At 41.5% G+C, this 19,126-nt stretch overlaps 1 protein-coding gene across 1 annotated transcript in view; it reads right to left on the bottom strand.

Annotated features, from left to right (window-relative positions):
• Positions 1 to 19,126, bottom strand: part of GRIN2B (glutamate ionotropic receptor NMDA type subunit 2B) — an 820,631-nt gene that overhangs the window by 10,176 nt on the left and 791,329 nt on the right. The window contains exons 11-12 of the mRNA XM_077276818.1: positions 11,895 to 12,055; positions 9,311 to 9,498 (exon numbers count right to left, since the gene is read on the bottom strand). Of these exons, the coding sequence (XP_077132933.1) occupies positions 9,311 to 9,498; positions 11,895 to 12,055 (349 nt within the window). The remainder of the gene's footprint in view (positions 1 to 9,310; positions 9,499 to 11,894; positions 12,056 to 19,126) is intronic.

Genomic DNA, 19,126 nt, shown 5'->3' with positions numbered 1-19,126 from the left:
GGATTGAGGTCTGGACTTTGACTTGGCCATTCTAACACCTAGATCAGTTTATTTGTGAACTATTCCATTGTAGATTTTGCTGTATATTTGGGATCATTGTCTTGTTGGAAGACAAATCTCTGTCCCAGTCTCAGGTCTTTTGCAGACTCCAACAGGTTTTATTCAAGAATGGTCCTGTATTTGGCTCCATCCATCTCCCCATCAATTTTAACCATCTTCCCTGTCCCTCCTGAAGAAAAACAGGCCCAAACCACGATGCTGCCACCACCATGCTTGACAGTGGGGATGGTGTGTTCAGGGTGATGAGCTGTGTTGCCTTTACGCCAAACATATCGTTTGGCATTGTTGCCAAAAAGTTAGATTTTGGTTTCATCTGATCAGAGCACCTTCTTCCACATGTTTGGTGTGTCTCCCAGGTGGCTTGTTGCAAACTTTAAATTACACTTTATATGGATATCTTTAAGAAATGGCTTTCTTCTTGCCACTCTTCCATAAAGGCCAGATTTGTGCCGTGTACGACTGATTGTTGTCATATAGACAGAATGTCCCACCTCAGCTGTAGATCTCTGCAGTTCATCCAGACTGATCATGGGCCTCTTGGCTGCATCTCTGATCAGTCTTCTCCTTGATTGAGATGAAAGTTTAGAGGGACGGCTGGGTCTTGGTAGATTTGGAGTGGTATGATACTCCTTCCATTTCAATATGATCGCTTGCACAGTGATCCTTGGGATGTTTAAAGTATTGGAAACCATTTTGTATCCAATTCCGGCTTTAAACTTCTCCACAACAGTATCATGGACCTGCCTATTGTGTTCCTTGGTCTTCATGATGGTCTCTGTGCTTCAAACAGAACCCTGAGACTATCACAGAGCAGGTGCATTTATACAGAGACTTGATTACATACAGGTGGATTATATTTATCATCATTAGGCATTTAGGACAACATTGGATCATTCAGACATCCACAATGAACTTCTAGAGTGAGTTTGCTGCACTAAAAGTAAAGGGGCCAAATAATATTGCACGCCCCACTTTTCAGCTTTTGAATTTCGGCAAAAATTTAAAATAACCAATAAATTTCATTCAACTTCACAATTGTGCTCCACTTGTTGTTGATTCTTCACCAAAAATTTACATTTGGTATCTTTATGTTTGAAGCATGATATGTGGGAAAAGGTTCAAAAGTTCCAGGGGGCGAATACTTTCGCAAGGCACTGTATATATAAAGCTCTGGCAAAAACTAAGAGACCACTGCAAAATGTTCAGTTTGTCTGATTTTTCTCTTCATAGGTATATTTTTGGGTAAAATGTAAATTGCTCTTTTATTCTATAAACTTCTGAAAACATGTCTCTGAATTTCCAAGAAATAAATGTATTTTTTTTCTGACAAAGAAAAAAGGTCAAAATAAAAAAAACAGTGCTTTCAGACCTCAAATAAAGAAAACAAGTTCAAAATCATTTAGAAACAACAATACTAATGTTTTAACTCAGGAAGAGTTCAGAAATCAATATTTTGTGGAATAACCATGATTTTTAATCACAGCTTTCATGCGTCTTGGCATGCTTACCACCAGTCTTTCACACTGCTCCTGGCGCAAAAATGTAAGCAGTTCTTCTTTGAATGATGACTTGTGACTATCATTCTCTTGATTTCATTGCAGAGGTTTTCAGTGGGGTTCAGGTCTGGAGATTGGGCTGTCCATGACAGAGATTTGATGTGGTGGTCTCTTAATTTTTGCCAGGGTTGTATATTTATAGTAGATCAGAAAACATTCAAATTCTGGAGTCAGAGTGGTGAGCGTTAAGGTGAGTATGTGGATTTTTTGTAATTTGTTAGCCTTTTGATGACCCTTAATGGTTCCATAACGGCCAGTAGTTTTGTTTTTTTTGCCATATTTGAGAGGAAGCAAATTACAAAAAGTCCACATTTTGACTAATGCAACTTTTTGTAAAATTTGAGTTGAATTCAGTTCCACTTTAATTTATTTACTCGTGTCTACTATCTATATTTAAATATATATATGTACACTGCTCAAAGAAATAAAGGAAACACTTAAACAACAGAATATAACTCCAAGTAAATCAAACTGTCCACTAAGGAAGCAACACTGTTTGACAATCAATTTCACATGCTGTTGTGCAAATGGAATTAGACAACAGATGGAAATTATTGCCAATTATCAAGACACACTCAATAAAGGAGTGGTTCTGCAGGTGGGGACCACAGACCACATTTCAGTATCAATGCTTTCCGGCTGACGTTTTGGTCACTTTTGAATGTTAGTTGTCCTTTCACACTTGTGGTAGCATGAGACGGAATCTACAACCCACACAAGTGGCTCAGGTAGTACAGCTCATCCAGGATGGCACATCAATGTGAGCTGTAGCAAGAAGGTTTGCTGTCTCTGTCAGCGTAGTCTCCAGAGGCTGGAGGCGCTACCAGGAGACAGGCCAGTACATCAGGAGACATGGAGGGGGCCATAGAAGGGCAACAACTCAGCAGCAAAACTGCTACCTCAGCCTTTGTGCAAGGAGGAACAGGAGGAGCACTGCCAGAGCTGTTACAGACCTGGTGGTTAGGAGCACCCGGAATGACCTGATGGTTAAACTATCACACAGGACGAGCTCTGGGAAGTGGGAGCTCTGCTGACCGCAAGCCTAATCCTATCACACAAACACTAGAAATAGCCGTGGAGCGTACCTAACTCTGCCTAGACGCCTCTTCACAGCCTAAGAGCTAACTACCCCTAAAGATAGGAAATAAAGCCTAACTTGCCTCAGAGAAATTTCCCCAAAGGAAAAGGCAGCCCCCCACAAATATTGACTGTGAGTTAAGATGAAAGTCACAAACATAAGAATGAAACAGGTTTCAGCAAAGGAGGCCAGACTTCACTAAACAGACTGAGGGTAGAAAAGGTATCTTTGTGGTCAGCACAAAACACTACAAAAAGGCACGCAGAGTGTGCAAAAAGACCCCTGCACCGACTCACGGTGCGGAGGTGCCACTCTGCCTCCCAGAGCTTCCAGCTAGCAAGGCAATATCATGATAGCAAGCTGGACAAGGAAACAAAGATAAGCAAATAAACTGGCAGGGACTTAGCTTCTGCTGAAGTAGACAGGTCCTCAGAAAGATCCAAGAGAGATCTGAACCAGTACTAGAACATTGACAGCTGGCATCAAGTAACGATCTGAGTGGAGTTAAATAGAGCAGCCAGCCTGGGACCAAACGAGGTCAGCTGAGGAAGGAACCTCAGAACCAGCAGCTCCACTCACAGCCACCAGAGGGAGTCCATGGGCCAAACTCGCCGAAGTACCATTCATGACCACAGGAGGGAGTTCGAGAACAGAATTCACAACACAGAGCCCTGCAAAATGACCTCCAGCAAGCCACAAATGTGCATGTGTCTGCACAGATGTTTAGAAACCGATTCCATGAGGATGGTCTGAGTGCCTGACATCCACATGTGGGTGTTATGCTCACAGCCCAACACCTTGCAGGATGCTTGGCATTTGCCACAGAACACCAGGATTGGCAAATTCGCCACTGGTGCCCTGTGCTCTTCACAGTTGAAAGCAGGTTCACACTGAGCACATATGACAGATGTGACAGAGTCTGGAGATACCGTGGGGAGCGATCTGCTGCCTGCAACATCCTTCAGCATGACTGGTTTGACAGTGGGTCAGTAATGGTGTGGGGTGGTATTTCTTTGGAGGGCCGTACAGCCCTCCATGTGCTCGCGAGAGGTAGCCTGACTGCCATTAGGTACCGAGATGAGATGCTCAAACCCCTTGTGAGACCATATGCTGGTGCGGTTGGCCCTGAGTTTCAGCCGAAAAGCATTGGTACTGAGATGTTGTCTGTGGTCCCCACCTGCAGAACCACTCCATCACTCCTTTATTGAGTGTGTCTTGATGGATAGATAGATAGATAGATAGATAGATAGATAGATAGATAGATAGATAGATCAAAAATTACTCATGGGATAAGAAATAATGCCTATCATATGTATATGTGTATATATATATATATATATATATATATATATATGTGTGAAGTTTCTAGCAAAATGATTCTCATGCAGTCATATAGTAGAACTATTATAAAATTCAAGGACAGATCGCATAATTGGTTATCAAATAATTACAAATTTTATTGGAGGCCAGAAGTTGGGAGGGAGGGGTTGTATACATACATATAAAGAACATGACGCACATTGCATAGTAATATTTTAACAATTGTACAAAATATTTTCTCATAGGGAGTAATATGCTAAATCCATACATGAAAGCTGAGCGCTGAAAACATGATTCGGGGTGGATGCCATTCCATAGAGGAATCTTTTTCCAATATTGCCTCCAGTTAACTGAAATCCATCTGTGCACAATCATATACTGACATTTCAGGCTGCATGTATAGATCAGGCACAATATAATACAATTGTGGTGAATGAACGCTGGAGTTTTGCCAGTGTGTATGGATTATGCATATTACTCTCTATGAGAAAATACTTTGTACAGTTGTTTATGTGTCACTACAGAATATTTGTCCTTTTCGTAGATAGAAAATACATATCTACGTATATCTATTTCCAATAGATGTGAAATTACATAAACCTCATACTGAAATATATTATTATGCTGCATTTTAGTATAACGTGCCGTTTTTTACACTGAAAGTGGCGTCTGCATTGTTGTTTTTTTTCCATCCAAGACAGAAGGCACTCCTGTTTCTTTTCACTCCTTTACCTTAACCCCCTTCCTTGTTAATAATGCAGTGCATTTGGAGAGTGAAGGCCATGGCTGAGCGCTAAGCTCCATCTCTCCAGGAGCCCCATTCCAGCCACATTTTCTGCCTCTATGATATGAATGGCATGCCCTTGGTCAAGTAAATGTAATACAACATTTGATAAAATCCATAGCCAGAAATCACGAAGATTTTTACTAGTCACGTAACATGTAAACCTTCTCTTGCAATGAATTGCAGAAAGCCTGACTAGGTATAATATTATGTGGACAATGAAACATCCCGGACGCAAATTGTACTTAGCTATTAAAGCCCATATTAATCTATTTTACACTTCAGCCCACCTCAACATGTTTTACACAAGTCGTGAATTTTCATCAAAACTTTTTCTAGAGGTTTATCTGCATAATAGTAATCTATTTTATTATTGTGATTTACCGATTATTATCAATGAATGCACACAGAAAAATGATGATGCTTCATTCATTAACAGGCCCCTTAGTAAAGCTCTAAATTATTTAATAGCACTGTTCTACATATGAGCCATTTCTTAATGATTATGACCTCCTGAATACAAAAATAACAATGAAAATTTTTAGTTGGCTCCAGTTTCTATCATATCAAAGAGTTTTCCTTTTATGTCTACACATAATTAATGCATACAAGTTTCAATACTTTGAAACATTATTATTTTTGCAAAACATAAAGATGCAGAATATTTTGTTACAACCATTTCCTGATATTTATTTAGAGGAAACAGGAGCAATTAAATAACTTTAACCTGTCTAAACCCTTTGTCCTTTTGTGAATTATAAATAGTTGCAGGAATTGCACTACAAAATTTGGTCCGGTATCAGTGACAAAACTTTTTGCTTGTCTCTTGTACTCCTGCATTGGATCATCTCTCACAATTGTCCAACAGTAATCTGCAAGCTTCGATTGATTCTATTTTCCTTGATATCTTTTCTCCATAGCTGTAATATCTTGGTGAAACCTCTCACCATGCTCGTCGCTCACTGCTCCGCAGTTTGGTGGAAAAAAGTCTAGATGTGAATATAAGAAATGAATCTTTAAAGATGTGATACAGTCAAGATCCTTATATGTTTTGAGGAGAATTTCCACCAACTCCTAGTTATCTGCTCTTGAGCTTCTCCCCAAAATAGGTACTAGTATAATAATGCGCATGCTATCCATGCAGCCTTTTTAATCTTGCCCTGCAACAAACGGAGAAACTCCTCATCTTGAAGAAGCTTATGAATCTAAGATCTAACAAAGACTATTTCCCTTATCTTTGTTTCACTCAACCTTGGAAATGTATCTATGAGAATCTTCAATGCTTTTACATTTTTATCCATTGCCTTTACAAAGTTCTTCATTAGGCCCAAACTGATATGCAATGGTGGTAACAAAATCTTATGTGGGTCAACAAGTGCTGGATGCAGAACATGTTTACTGCCTGGCTAAAGTGAATGTCGGATAGGCCAGCCTTTTTTATTGTAGTGATTTTTTTCTTGATTGCATGACTCACTCACTCACTCACTCACACAGAAAGCAGCACTACTTTGTGTATGCACCCTGGAGACCAACTAAAAGGGCAATCACCTTTAAGTCACCACAGAGGGGCCACAAATGTTGGTCATAGTTCAGGCACCTCAACAGGCCATAGGTTTCTGTCATGTGGACTGCATAACCAGCTGGAATTGAAGGTCGCACATTGCCATTATGCAACAAGATGGCTTTTAGGCTTGTTTTGGACGTATCAATGAAGAACCTCCATTCCTCTGGATTATGACTTATCTACAGAGCTTTGATTAAACTGTTGATGTTGTTACATGCAACAAGATCACCCTCAATGAAGACGTATTGGACAAGATCTTTATCACAGTTGAAGAGCAAAGAAAGCCGAACATCGCCCGATAGGAGCTTTCACTGCTGTAGCTTGGAACTTAAGAGCTCAGTCTTATTCTTGGGCAGATCGAAATCTATAACAAGATCGTTCAGTTCACTGTTTGTATAAGGTGTGGTTAAGATGTGGTTGCAGACAGAAAGTTTGGTTGTAAGAGGAAGATGCTTCATGAAACCAAGTGCCCTTTTCTTCCTCTCCTGACTTGACTGAAAATGTGTCTGATGCTTTTGGAACCAGCAGTTCTTCTCTATGTGGTACTGGGTGTATTGCAGGTGGAATGTTTCAATATTTTAAAATCCACATATTCTTCCTTGAAACTCCTTTCCTAATGTAGGGAACCATGCAGAAATATCAATTGGTAGTGTGATCAGTCAGCTCTCTCCAGACAATTGGGACTACAAAAGGCATAGATTGCCTCTTCCCATGCAACCACTGGGTCAGATGTGATGCACATCTATTGCAGCATGAGTGGAGCCCAACTCTTGTCCTGATCTCCAATTCTGCTGGCAAAATACAGTTTGTAGGCTTTCCTTTTCATGGTAGTCAAGTTTTGCCTCTCTGACGCAAAAGTTACTTCTCACTAGCAAAAACTATTCACTTTGTTAATGCAAGAGCAAGGCATGTCTGTAAAAACATATAAAAACATGTCAATTTGCTAAGAAACTAAGCTAGGAAATCCTAAAACTGAATGCCTTACGCAGAGAGAATTTATAAAAGTAGTTAATGCAAATGTAATCAGGATTACGTCGTCAGAGCCGAGTTTGACTGGTCACCCTAAAATTATAGAAAACTGAAGGCTCAGTGGACTAAATAGATGATGTAATAGACTACCTACTAACAATGCAATAATGATGATGAAATAAAAAAGGCACAATTTTTCTATAAGCCTGCATGAAAGGTTTCATAAGTAATTATAACTTCCTCTGAATCTTGAAAATTAGAGCCAAACAGCAATTTAAAGTGAACCTGTCAGCAGGATTGTGCTGAGTAACCTACAGACAATGTCAGGTTGAACTTCCTTTGGCTTATTATAGGTAGCATAAACCAGGGTGAAGTAAAGAAAATACAGCCCTCTGGGCAAAACAGGAAAAGACAACAAAACGGTGGAAGAACAAATACAGTCCCTCTGTGAGTGTGGTTCCTCCCACTCATGGCTGACAGACCACACACTGTTCAGGTTCACTAGTCCATGCAGCACTCTCCTGCAGTGCTCCTTCTTCAAGCCCACACACTAAATACTGAAAAGTTCTGTCCTTCAGCCATTTAAGCTCAGACCATGTAACTCCTCAACCATGTGACATGACTGTGACAAGGTCGTATCAGCACACAGTGGTGCCTGCTCTGTGGAGATATGGAGGACACTCTCCCACCTGCTCTATGAATGTCCCCCTAGAAACCAATTCATAACATACGTTAACTTAACCCTCACAACACTTACTGTGCTGGAGGAAATAAAACTCTGGATTTTTTTATCATTGATGCCATTAAGCGTAGTGAGACATATCTCCCCTCTATTATATTACCAGTGACTCTGTCACTACATGTTTATATATATATATATATATATATATATATATATATATATATATATATATATATATATACACTCACTGGCCACTTTATTAGGTACACCTGTCCAACTTCTTGTTAACACTTAATTTCTAATCAGCCAATCACATGGCGGCAACTCAGTGCATTTAGGCATGTAGACATGGTCAAGACAATCTCCTGCAGTTCAAACCGAGCATCAGTATGGGGAAGAAAGGTGATTTGAGTGCCTTTGAACGTGGCATGGTTGTTGGTGCCAGAAGGGCTGGTCTGAGTATTTCAGAAACTGCTGGTCTACTGGGATTTTCACGCACAACCATCTCTAGGGTTTACAGAGAATGGTCCGAAAAAGAAAAAAAATCCAGTGAGCGTCAGTTCTGTGGGCGGAAATGCCTTGTTGATGCCAGAGGTCAGAGGAGAATGGGCAGACTGGTTCGAGCTGATAGAAAGGCAACAGTGACTCAAATCGCCACCCGTTACAACCAAGGTAGGCCTAAGAGCATCTCTGAACGCACAGTGCATCGAACTTTGAGGCAGATGGGCTACAGCAGCAGAAGACCACACCGGGTACCACTCCTTTCAGCTAAGAACAGGAAACTGAGGCTACAATTTGTACAAGCTCATCGAAATTGGACAGTAGAAGATTGGAAAAACGTTGCTTGGTCTGATGAGTCTCGATTTCTGCTGCGACATTCGGATGGTAGGGTCAGAATTTGGCGTAAACAACATGAAAGCATGGATCCATCCTGCCTTGTATGGAGCATCTTTGGGATGTGCAGCCGACAAATCTGCGGCAACTGTGTGATGCCATCATGTCAATATGGACCAAAATCTCTGAGGAATGCTTCCAGCACCTTGTTGAATCTATGCCACGAAGAATTGAGGCAGTTCTGAAGGCAAAAGGGGGTCCAACCCGTTACTAGCATGGTGTACCTAATAAAGTGGCCGGTGAGTGTATATATATATATTGTACGTATATACTACAACATCATATTGATATGTATTACAAAGGTTTTTACTATACATACAGGCAACAGTAAATAAGAAATATGAAATACATACATAAAATCATCTCGCCGCTACAGTTACTGGCAGCCGTGAGGAATACATACCATCACCGAATAGTTGCAGGATTGCCAGGTCAATCTGTCTTTTCCATCCAGAATCCTTTTGGATAGCAATACCATAACCAGTGGATGCAAACACTTTGCCGCTACCAATAGTCACTAGTTTGCAGCCTTCATCCCTTCCAGCCATGTAGTTCAGTACAGCAGCATCATAAATAAAGGCGTCCAGTTTACTATAATATGAGAAAAGACATGACATTGTCATTACCAATTTTTGGGCATTGATGTACTACAAGGCAATCTTTTCTTGCTGAAATAATTGTATAATTTATTTATAAACAATTGATAAAAATATTTGGAATTCGACTTAAAATAACTATGATTTACACAGCGGTTATTGTGCAATTTACCATTATGACTTACACTGACTATTATGGTTTTAAAATTCAGCTTTAACAGTTAATACAAAAGAAATCCTGAGATTTGCAATATATTCCATGAGTGGATTATTCCACTGCTGCAGCTGGACTAACAATGATCTCTGCTGCACGCCGGCAGGAGCTGCGCGCCTGTATTCTGCACAGGTGGCCTTGCTGCAATGCTATTGATTACAGTATCTGTCACCACGTATATAATCCACAGATGATATGAAGTGGTGCACGTACGCGATCTATACTTAGTCTTCTCGTACCCATCATAGCCCATGGTGCTATTCACATGTCCGTGTTTTTACATGAACCGTGTGTCGGTACAAAACACTCAGACATGCCATTTTTGTATGGTAGCACGGAGACAAGGATCAAAAGAAATATATTGTTACAAGCCACATACAGCACACGGATGGCATCAGTGTATATGTGCGCTGCCTGTGTGTGACATTGCAAAGGATAGGAAAAGCTTTGTTCTTTATTTTTTGATCTATCCATGAAAGACACTGATGACACACATGATGGGAAAGACGACACATGGATGACACACTGATGGGAAAGATGGACACACGGATGACACACTGATGGGAAAGATGACACACGGATGACACACTGATGGGAAAGATGGACACACAGAAGACACACTGATGGGAAAGATGGACACACAGAAGACACACTGATGGTAAAGACGATACACGAATGACACTGATGGTAAAGACAACACACAGATGACACACTAATGGTAAAGACGACACATGGATGACATACTGATGGGAAAGACGACACACAGAAGACACACTGGTGGGAAAGACGACACACAGATGAAACACTGATGACACACTGATGGTAAAGATGGACACACAGAAGACACACTGATGGTAAAGACAATACATGGATGACACTGATGGTAAAGACGACACATTGATGACATATTGATGGGAAAGACGACACACGGATGACACACTGATGGTAAAGATGGACACACAGAAGACACACTGATGGTAAAGACGACACATGGATGACCCTGATGGTAAAGACGACACACAGATGACACACTGATGGTAAAGATGGACACACAGAAGACACGCTGGTGGGAAAGACAACACACGGATGACACACTGATGACACACTGATGGTAAAGATGGACACACAGAAGACACACTGGTGGGAAAGACGACACACGGATGACACACTGATGACACACTGATGGTAAAGATGGACACACAGAAGACACACTGATGGTAAAGACAATACATGGATGACACTGATGGTAAAGACAACACACAGATGACACACTGATGGTAAAGACGACACATGGATGACATACTGATGGGAAAGACGACACACGGATGACACACTGATGGTAAAGATGGACACACAGAAGACACACTGGTGGGAAAGACGACACACGGATGACACACTGATAACACACTGATGGTAAAGATGGACACACAGAAGACACACTGATGGTAAAGACGATAAACAGTTGACACTGATGGTAAAGACAACACACAGATGACACACTGATGGTAAAGACGACACATGGATGACATACTGATGGGAAAGACGACACATGGATGACATACTGATGGTAAAGATGGACACACAGAAGACACACTGGTGGGAAAGACGACACACAGATGAAACACTGATGACACACTGATGGTAAAGATGGACACACAGAAGACACACTGATGGTAAAGACAATACATGGATGACACTGATGGTAAAGACGACACATTGATGACATATTGATGGGAAAAACGACACACGGATGACACACTGATGGTAAAGATGGACACACAGAAGACACACTGATGGTAAAGACGACACATGGATGACACTGATGGTAAAGACGACACACAGATGACACACTGATGGTAAAGATGGACACACAGAAGACACACTGATGGTAAAGACGATACTCAGATGACACTGATGGTAAAGACGACACACAGATGACACACCGATAGTAAAGACGACACACAGATGACACACTGATGGTAAAAATGGACACATGGATGACACACTGATGACACTGATACTATTTTTACACATATGTGATTAATAATGGACGTATGAATGAGGCCTTATACTGAGTGGTTAAACAGTCAAATTAGTCAGAGATTTGGGCCGTAGTTTGAAGAAATTCTCTGTCTTCTTTTATTTTCTGGTTCCATCATGCACTAAACAAAACTTACCCTGTCTTTAAAGAAAGTAAAGCATCTTGCACTGATCGTTGGTTGAATTTCACCATGTATGTATGCATCTCGAGGTAGTTGTTACGGATATTTCTTTCTGTGCTGCCATTTGGGACAGTACCAAATCGGAAGGCGGGAGAGAAATCATTGGGTCTTTGAAACTGAAACAAAATGAGAAAAGTTCAGTCTGTATCAAAGGAAAAACTAATATAAAAAGTAGTTAACTTATTTACTTAGTAGTTACATTAAAGGGAACCTGTCAGCAGGATTGTGAATAATAACCTACACACAGTGTCAGGTCAGTGCCGTTATACTGAATAAAATGATACCTGTGGGATCAGTGACCTGTCAGCAGTTTGCATTATGAGTAAATAATCAGAGCACCACATACTGTACATGAACATGAAACAACCACAAGACAGATTTCATCACCAGGTATCATTGTAATCAGTGTAACGGCGCCAACCTGACACTGTCTGTAGGTTACTGTGTACAATCCTGCTGACAGGTTCCCTTCAAGTTTAGTAGAGCTGCAGTTAAACAAGGTGATTGCAGGGAATGAAGTGAAATTCAGGAGGAATGAAAGGCAGAAACAAAAAACAAAATCTATAGGGGTGTTGTATATCAAAATACAGTATATCACAATGCAGCACAGGTTAGCTTAAAAAAAAAATTGGATTTCAGGATCGGACACCCTCTTTAACACTTGGGCCCTGTGAGGCTGGACAGGTTGCACCAATGGTATGTCCGACCCCGAATACGCTGCTAGATCATCTAAAATCCATTATGAAAATATGGAGATCACACTTATCTCCGGCTAGATAACCACAGTGCCTATAATTATGACCTACAGTAATATATTTTGTAATGTTTTAATTTATGATCATAAATGATTGATAAAGTTCATTCGTATTGTAGGGTTTGCACATATGACGTTACTGTATTGCTATTAAAAATGCATTACTTTTTTGTCTTCTTATTTTGGATTCTATTTTTCAGTGCTATTGTTTAAAATTAGGGCATGGTTATTAGTTGTATAAATGCATTATTCATTAAAAAGCCAAACTACAGCTTTCCAACAAAGCATGAAATTCTACTGAAATTAAATTAGGATTTCATTAAAGATAACATTCCCACAATCCTCTGCTCATGCAGGGAAGAATAATTGGTTCAGAGAGTCTTTTACTGGCAATAAATCTGGTCATTTTCTCTCGTTAATCTATGCGAGGTTGTAAAATTTTAACCTCCTTGTTTTATGGTAGATGCTGTCAATTCCAGATTCTTTATAATCAAATGAAGTGTTAAAGATTTATTTGACTGATTTGCACTCCAAGAAGGATTAATTAGGTATAGTATCTTAATTTTAAACATTCTGGTCTATGAAGAAAATCTGCTTAACACTGACCGCTAAATCATGACAGTATGCACTGTACACACTGTCATGATTCCCCCTGAATTCCCCATGCAAATTCAGTGGTCATTTGACTATATGTAGGCAATTTGCATACTTACAGCCAAAAGCAGACTAACCTCATCTAACTTCTCTCCTTTCTCTTCTGTTGAGAGAAACTTGTGGGTACATCGACGTATGAAAGGACAGGAGTATGATACCACAGCTCATGTAATTCATGGCATTCCTTAAGTCACAAATCTTACTCCAATGAAAATATACTTGGCACTCAGGAGAATTTTGTAGTGAAGTCAAACATCATTTATTCAGTGCATCCAGTTCAACATGAACGTTTTCGGTCCCAACATAGGACCTTCATCAGACAGGATTTTTGATTACTGGAAAACACAGAATGTTTGTAAAGGCCCAAGGTTGGTTCAAAAAAACGGACGGAGTCCAGGAGATATGGAGCCACCTTGTAAGAGTTTAAGGAGAAAATTGCTGCCAACAGGCGGGGGAGTACGTTGGTGCAGGGAGCGCTGGTGTGATAGAGAAGCTGCGCTGCAGGAAGGCGAGATACTCGCTGTAGAGAAGAGCGCTGGTATTGGAGAGAAGAGGGAATGGCGCCGTGCGGTGAATCCTCCCGGGCGTCTCCGGGAGGATTCACCGCACGGCGCCATTCCCTCTTCTCTCCAATACCAGCGCTCTTCTCTACAGCGAGTATCTCGCCTTCCTGCAGCGCAGCTTCTCTATCACACCAGCGCTCCCTGCACCAACGTACTCCCCCGCCTGTTGGCAGCAATTTTCTCCTTAAACTCTTACAAGGTGGCTCCATATCTCCTGGACTCCGTCCGTTTTTTGGAACCAACCTTGGGCCTTTACAAACATTCTGTGTTTTCCAGTAATCAAAAATCCTGTCTGATGAAGGTCCTATGTTGGGACCGAAAACGTTCATGTTGAACTGGATGCACTGAATAAATGATGTTTGACTTCACTACAAAATTCTCCTGAGTGCCAAGTATATTTTCATTGATGTTACACGGGTTGGATACCTAACTTGAGCACCTCCCAGATACCCAGAGTGCCGTGCTCTACTATATTACAAATCTTACTCCAGTCAGTGACATGGTGCTTGGATTAATGAATGACACTGTCATGCTCCCTCATTAGGACCAGCGAGAAAATTGCCAGTCTTGTATTGGGGCTGATAACTTTGATATCAAAATATCCTAATTCAGTCACTGTTTGGCAGCGTTATTTTACAGTCAATAAATGGTGGTATTTTTACTTAAAGAGGTTGTCCACTACATATTGATTGATTACCTTTCCTTAGGATCGACCAGGATCCTACACCCGGCACCCCTGCCAATAAGCAGTTGTCGGTGTTGGCCAGAAGCACCCTTTTGCAGAGCTGGTAGTGGCCAAAGCTTGGTACTCCACATCCGCCTCCTATTCAAATCAATAGGAGGCCGATGTGTCTGCCACCATCAGATGATGGCCAGCTCCACAAGTGTGTACTTCCGGCCGACACTGGCAACACCTGATCGGCAGGGGTGCCGGGTGTCAGACCCCAGTTGATATACTGAGCATAGGTCATCAATCAAAAAGTAGTGGACAACCTCTTTAATAGATTGAACCCATTGAAATAATCCCATTTACATTGTCTGTTTTTGGCCTCTGACATGAGATTTTTGACTCTCGTTAAGGCTGCAGTGCCACACCTTTTCTGGTTACAATTTTTGATAAGAAAACTAAGCCTTAGTTGTCCCCGTACTGAAGCACTGGGGCATGGACTGTACTCAATGGTGGCATAGTGAGCATCTGTAGGGAATGCAGAGAAGAGCAATTAACCAATAATGTCTTCCTTCTTCTTATTGGTGGACAGAGACAGAAAAGGGCCCCTGTGCAAGAGCAACATATGGGCCCTTTACAGTCCAATAACTCATAATAATGCACACTTTCACCTGCTTTGCAGGGGGTGGTGGCCCCCTTATCCCATTGGCCCTTGTGCAGCTGCACAGGTTGCACCAGTAATATGTCCGCCCCTACCTCTCCTTCTTGCTGCCATATTTTTTATAAAAGCTTCATGCCTTTATTCAGTGATACGCTGCGTACTATTAACAGCAGGCTCACAGTTTACACTTTCCACGCTGTTATTACATTTTCCAAACAGGCTGGCCCCGATGTGAGGATTTTTGCTCCCATTATCCATCACTGCGCCAACTCGTCTGGATTGCCGCTTTGTGTCAAATAAAACCCTGTTCTTCTCCAAAAGCACTCGATAGCAGAACAGAGCCATTGTTACAGGTGCACAAGATCAATCTCTTTTTTTGCAGCGCATTCAAAACTACTGTACATCGTACATGACTCCTTTTAGTTCACAAATACGTATTCTTCCATAAATCTTTGTGATGGACACTGATGTCAGAAGGTTTTTTTTCTCTTCTTCTTCCAAATACATAAGGCCCCTAGCCTTGTTACAATGTAACAGAATAAAAAGGAATATGCAGCGGGTCAGAGAGCCAATATTGCTGCAGCCTTGGTGCAATTACAAAAGGCGCTGGGTAAACCTTTGCTATAAGGTCACTGTCACAAAGTAAACCGGGAATTTTCCTCTGCCTGCTAGAGACTGATTAGTAGTTTAGAGATGTGCTTCAGATGAAGGCTTTGGAGGGAACTATTGTTAGGCGCTTGGAAGTACAATTTACATAATGAAGTAGCTAAAAGCATCTGTTGATTGGCCAGAATAAAGCTTTAATTCTGACTGGCTACAATTAAAGTGACATGATGCCTCATGGGAGTATTGTGCACAGAGGCTTCTTCAAATGTTCTAATTCTCGTCTCCCAATAAAGATAAAATCAATGTAGAGTATGTTCTGCAAGAAGATATCGAATTGTAGGACTAAGGGCTAAACTATATACACATGCATTTATTTAGAACAGCAAACAATTAGTAGCTAATGTCTGGCCTCAAGCTGCAAGTCTGCAGTCACTCTATGTGACTGCAGATTTGCGAATCTTCACATTGCGCGTAATGCATGCTGTGAGGATTCTCCGATGCCGGTGCTGGGAGCGAGCAGTTGTGTAACCACAACTATGTGACTTGCTTACATGCGGTCATGTACTGACTAGACATGCACTGCCTTTTTCACTGCAAGTGTATTGAGTGAGGCTGGATACAGTCTTGCCGGATTTTGGAGAATGTAAACCACACAGGCACCGGTGAATACTCACAGCGTGCAGTTTGTGCAATGTGAGGATTCGCTAGTCTGCAGTCAGATAGAGTGACAGCAGACTTGAAGCCTGAGGCAGGACAACCCCTTTAAAACATCCAGAGAGATTTACAAAACCAAAACTGACCAGTGCCAAAATGAATGAAATATGAACAAGCACAAGTTGCTGTGACTGCAATGTACACAAAGAAATGCAGCAGCGCTTTGAGTGCACCAAAGTTTATGTTGACATTGACTATATGATTTTGAACTGCTGTCTTTCTGCTATATAGCCTAAATTTACAGTAAATACATGTATACTCTGTTATCAGCAATGCATTCCAACATTAATATATTCAATATATTCATACAGTGGCTTGCAAAAGTATTAATTCCCCTTGGCTTTTTATTTATTTTGTTACTTTACAACCCCTGTTTAAATATTTTTGTAATCCGATTTGAGTGTGATTAGTGTTGAGAATTCCAATACTGCAAATATCGGGTATTGGCCGATATTCGCTGTATCGGAATTCCGATACCGAGTTCCGATATTTTTGCGTTATCGGAAATCGGAATCCATATTCATGTAAAAAATAAAGAATAAAAATAAAAAATATGGATATACTCACCCACCGACGGCCCCTGGCTCTCAGCGGTGCAACCGGCAGCCTCCGTTCCTAAGAATGCAGTGAGTGTAGGACCTGCGATGATGTCGTGGTCTTGTGATTGGTCGCGTGACCGCTCATGTGACCGCTCACGTGACCGTGACGTCATCGAAGGTCCTTCACTCTGCATTCTTTGGAACGAAGGCAGACGCTTGCAGCGGTGACAGCCAGGGGCCGTCCGAGGGTGAGTATATCCATATTTTTTATTTCTATTCTTTATTTTTTACATGAATATGGATCCCAGGGCCTGAAGGAGAGTTTCCTTTCCTTCACACCCTGGGAAAAATCCAGGATCGCTCCCTATTACGTTCCGATATCCGATATTTGTGTCCCATTGACTTGTATTGGTATCGGGTATCGGTATCGGCGATTTCCGATATTTTTGGGATATCGGCCGATCCAATCCGATACCGATACTTTCAAATATCGGAAGGTATTGCTCAACACTAAGTGTGATGCATCAGCACTAGCAGTGAGCAAATGTGCTCGGTGATACTCAGATATCACTCTAGTATCTGGGTGCTCGGATGTGCTCAGCACTCGTCGAACATTAGCTGGTGCTTGGATTGAATGCTGGAATTCCCGCCCTGCTCCTGTTACACAGCCAATAAACATGCAGGAATTGCCTGTCAGTTTCTATATTGCTGCAGACATCTTGATAGTGACATTATTGTGATTGGCTGGCTGCATTACCTCATCAGAGGTTATAAAAGAACCAGCGCCACCACACTCGGCACACTGACACCATTGCAAAACTCAAGGGACATTTCCGATTGGAGGGAGACCGTAGTTGTCCAGGCCTATGTGCACAGTTTTAGGAATCAGAGTCCTCTATTGGTGGTACTTTGCTGAACCATCAAACTAAAAGTCTTTCTTAGGGCTAATTTTGTGCTTGCGATACATTGTGCAGTTAGCCTAGAAAAAGCTGCTGGAGCAGGGGGAGTGGTGAATACAGCCACTAGGCAGGTCTTAGGGCTTTGCAGTCCGTTGCTAAATATATACAACCCCTGGAATAGAATCACAGGCCTTGGAGGATGTTCATTCAGTTGTTAATTTTGTAGAATAAAATTGGATCGCAGACATGGCACAAAACTAAAGTCATTTCAAATAGCAACTATTTGGCTTCAAGAAATACTAAAAGAAATCAAGAACAAAAAATGTGGTAGTCAGTAATGGTTCTAGACCCTCGTCACCTGACATTAACCCCTGGGGTGGAGGAGATCCTGATGAGACTTTGATACCTGAGCTGCATGTAGAATGTAGTGTGCTGTCAGTGCAGGAAGAGGATGAGGGTGAGTGGAGGAACATAGATAATGACAATAAGATTGTAAACTCCACTTGGTGTGAACGCAGTGTAACACAGCCGAGTAGCTCAGCAGAGAAGATGGAAGAGGAGGAAGATGAGGAAGTTAAGGTGTGGCTTGTCATATACACAGAGTGACACAACCAAAACAAATACTGCATCCTAAGTCACAACTGTGGTTAGCAGCGGTTGCAGGTCTGCAGTTTGCAGAAACGGCAAGGGTTGTCTTGTCTGGGCTTTTTTGAGACTGCATGACCCAGCTCATGTTAGATGCCAACTTTACAAAAAATGACTCAATAGAGGCAAAATTTGCAATAATTTGACTACTAGATGCATGAAACATCAACATGCACTAGTGTGGGAATCTCACTGTGCTAAAATGCGTACTAGCGGCCTTTGCCAACCATCGGCCCTCTCATCAACTGCATCTGCTGCTTCTTCATCCTCTGTCTCCGTGGCAAGTGTTCTCACACAGGTCTTCGGATGCAGAACCTCCACTTGCTTACTACTCTGCACATGCTGCAGTGACTGTAGCAGCAGCACTGAGCCATGATGCAGTATGGCCTTTTGCATTGCCTGCGCCAACGCAGTATAGACATGGTGCAAATTATGCTAGCAGAGTGGGCACAGATGAAGGACCTTTGCAACCTTCTGCACAGTTT

Source organism: Ranitomeya variabilis, chromosome 8, assembly GCF_051348905.1.
Source record: "Ranitomeya variabilis isolate aRanVar5 chromosome 8, aRanVar5.hap1, whole genome shotgun sequence".
NCBI classification, from domain to species: domain Eukaryota; kingdom Metazoa; phylum Chordata; class Amphibia; order Anura; family Dendrobatidae; genus Ranitomeya; species Ranitomeya variabilis.
Note: the sequence above shows the minus strand (reverse complement) of the source record. Positions and strands in the feature narration are given on the sequence as shown.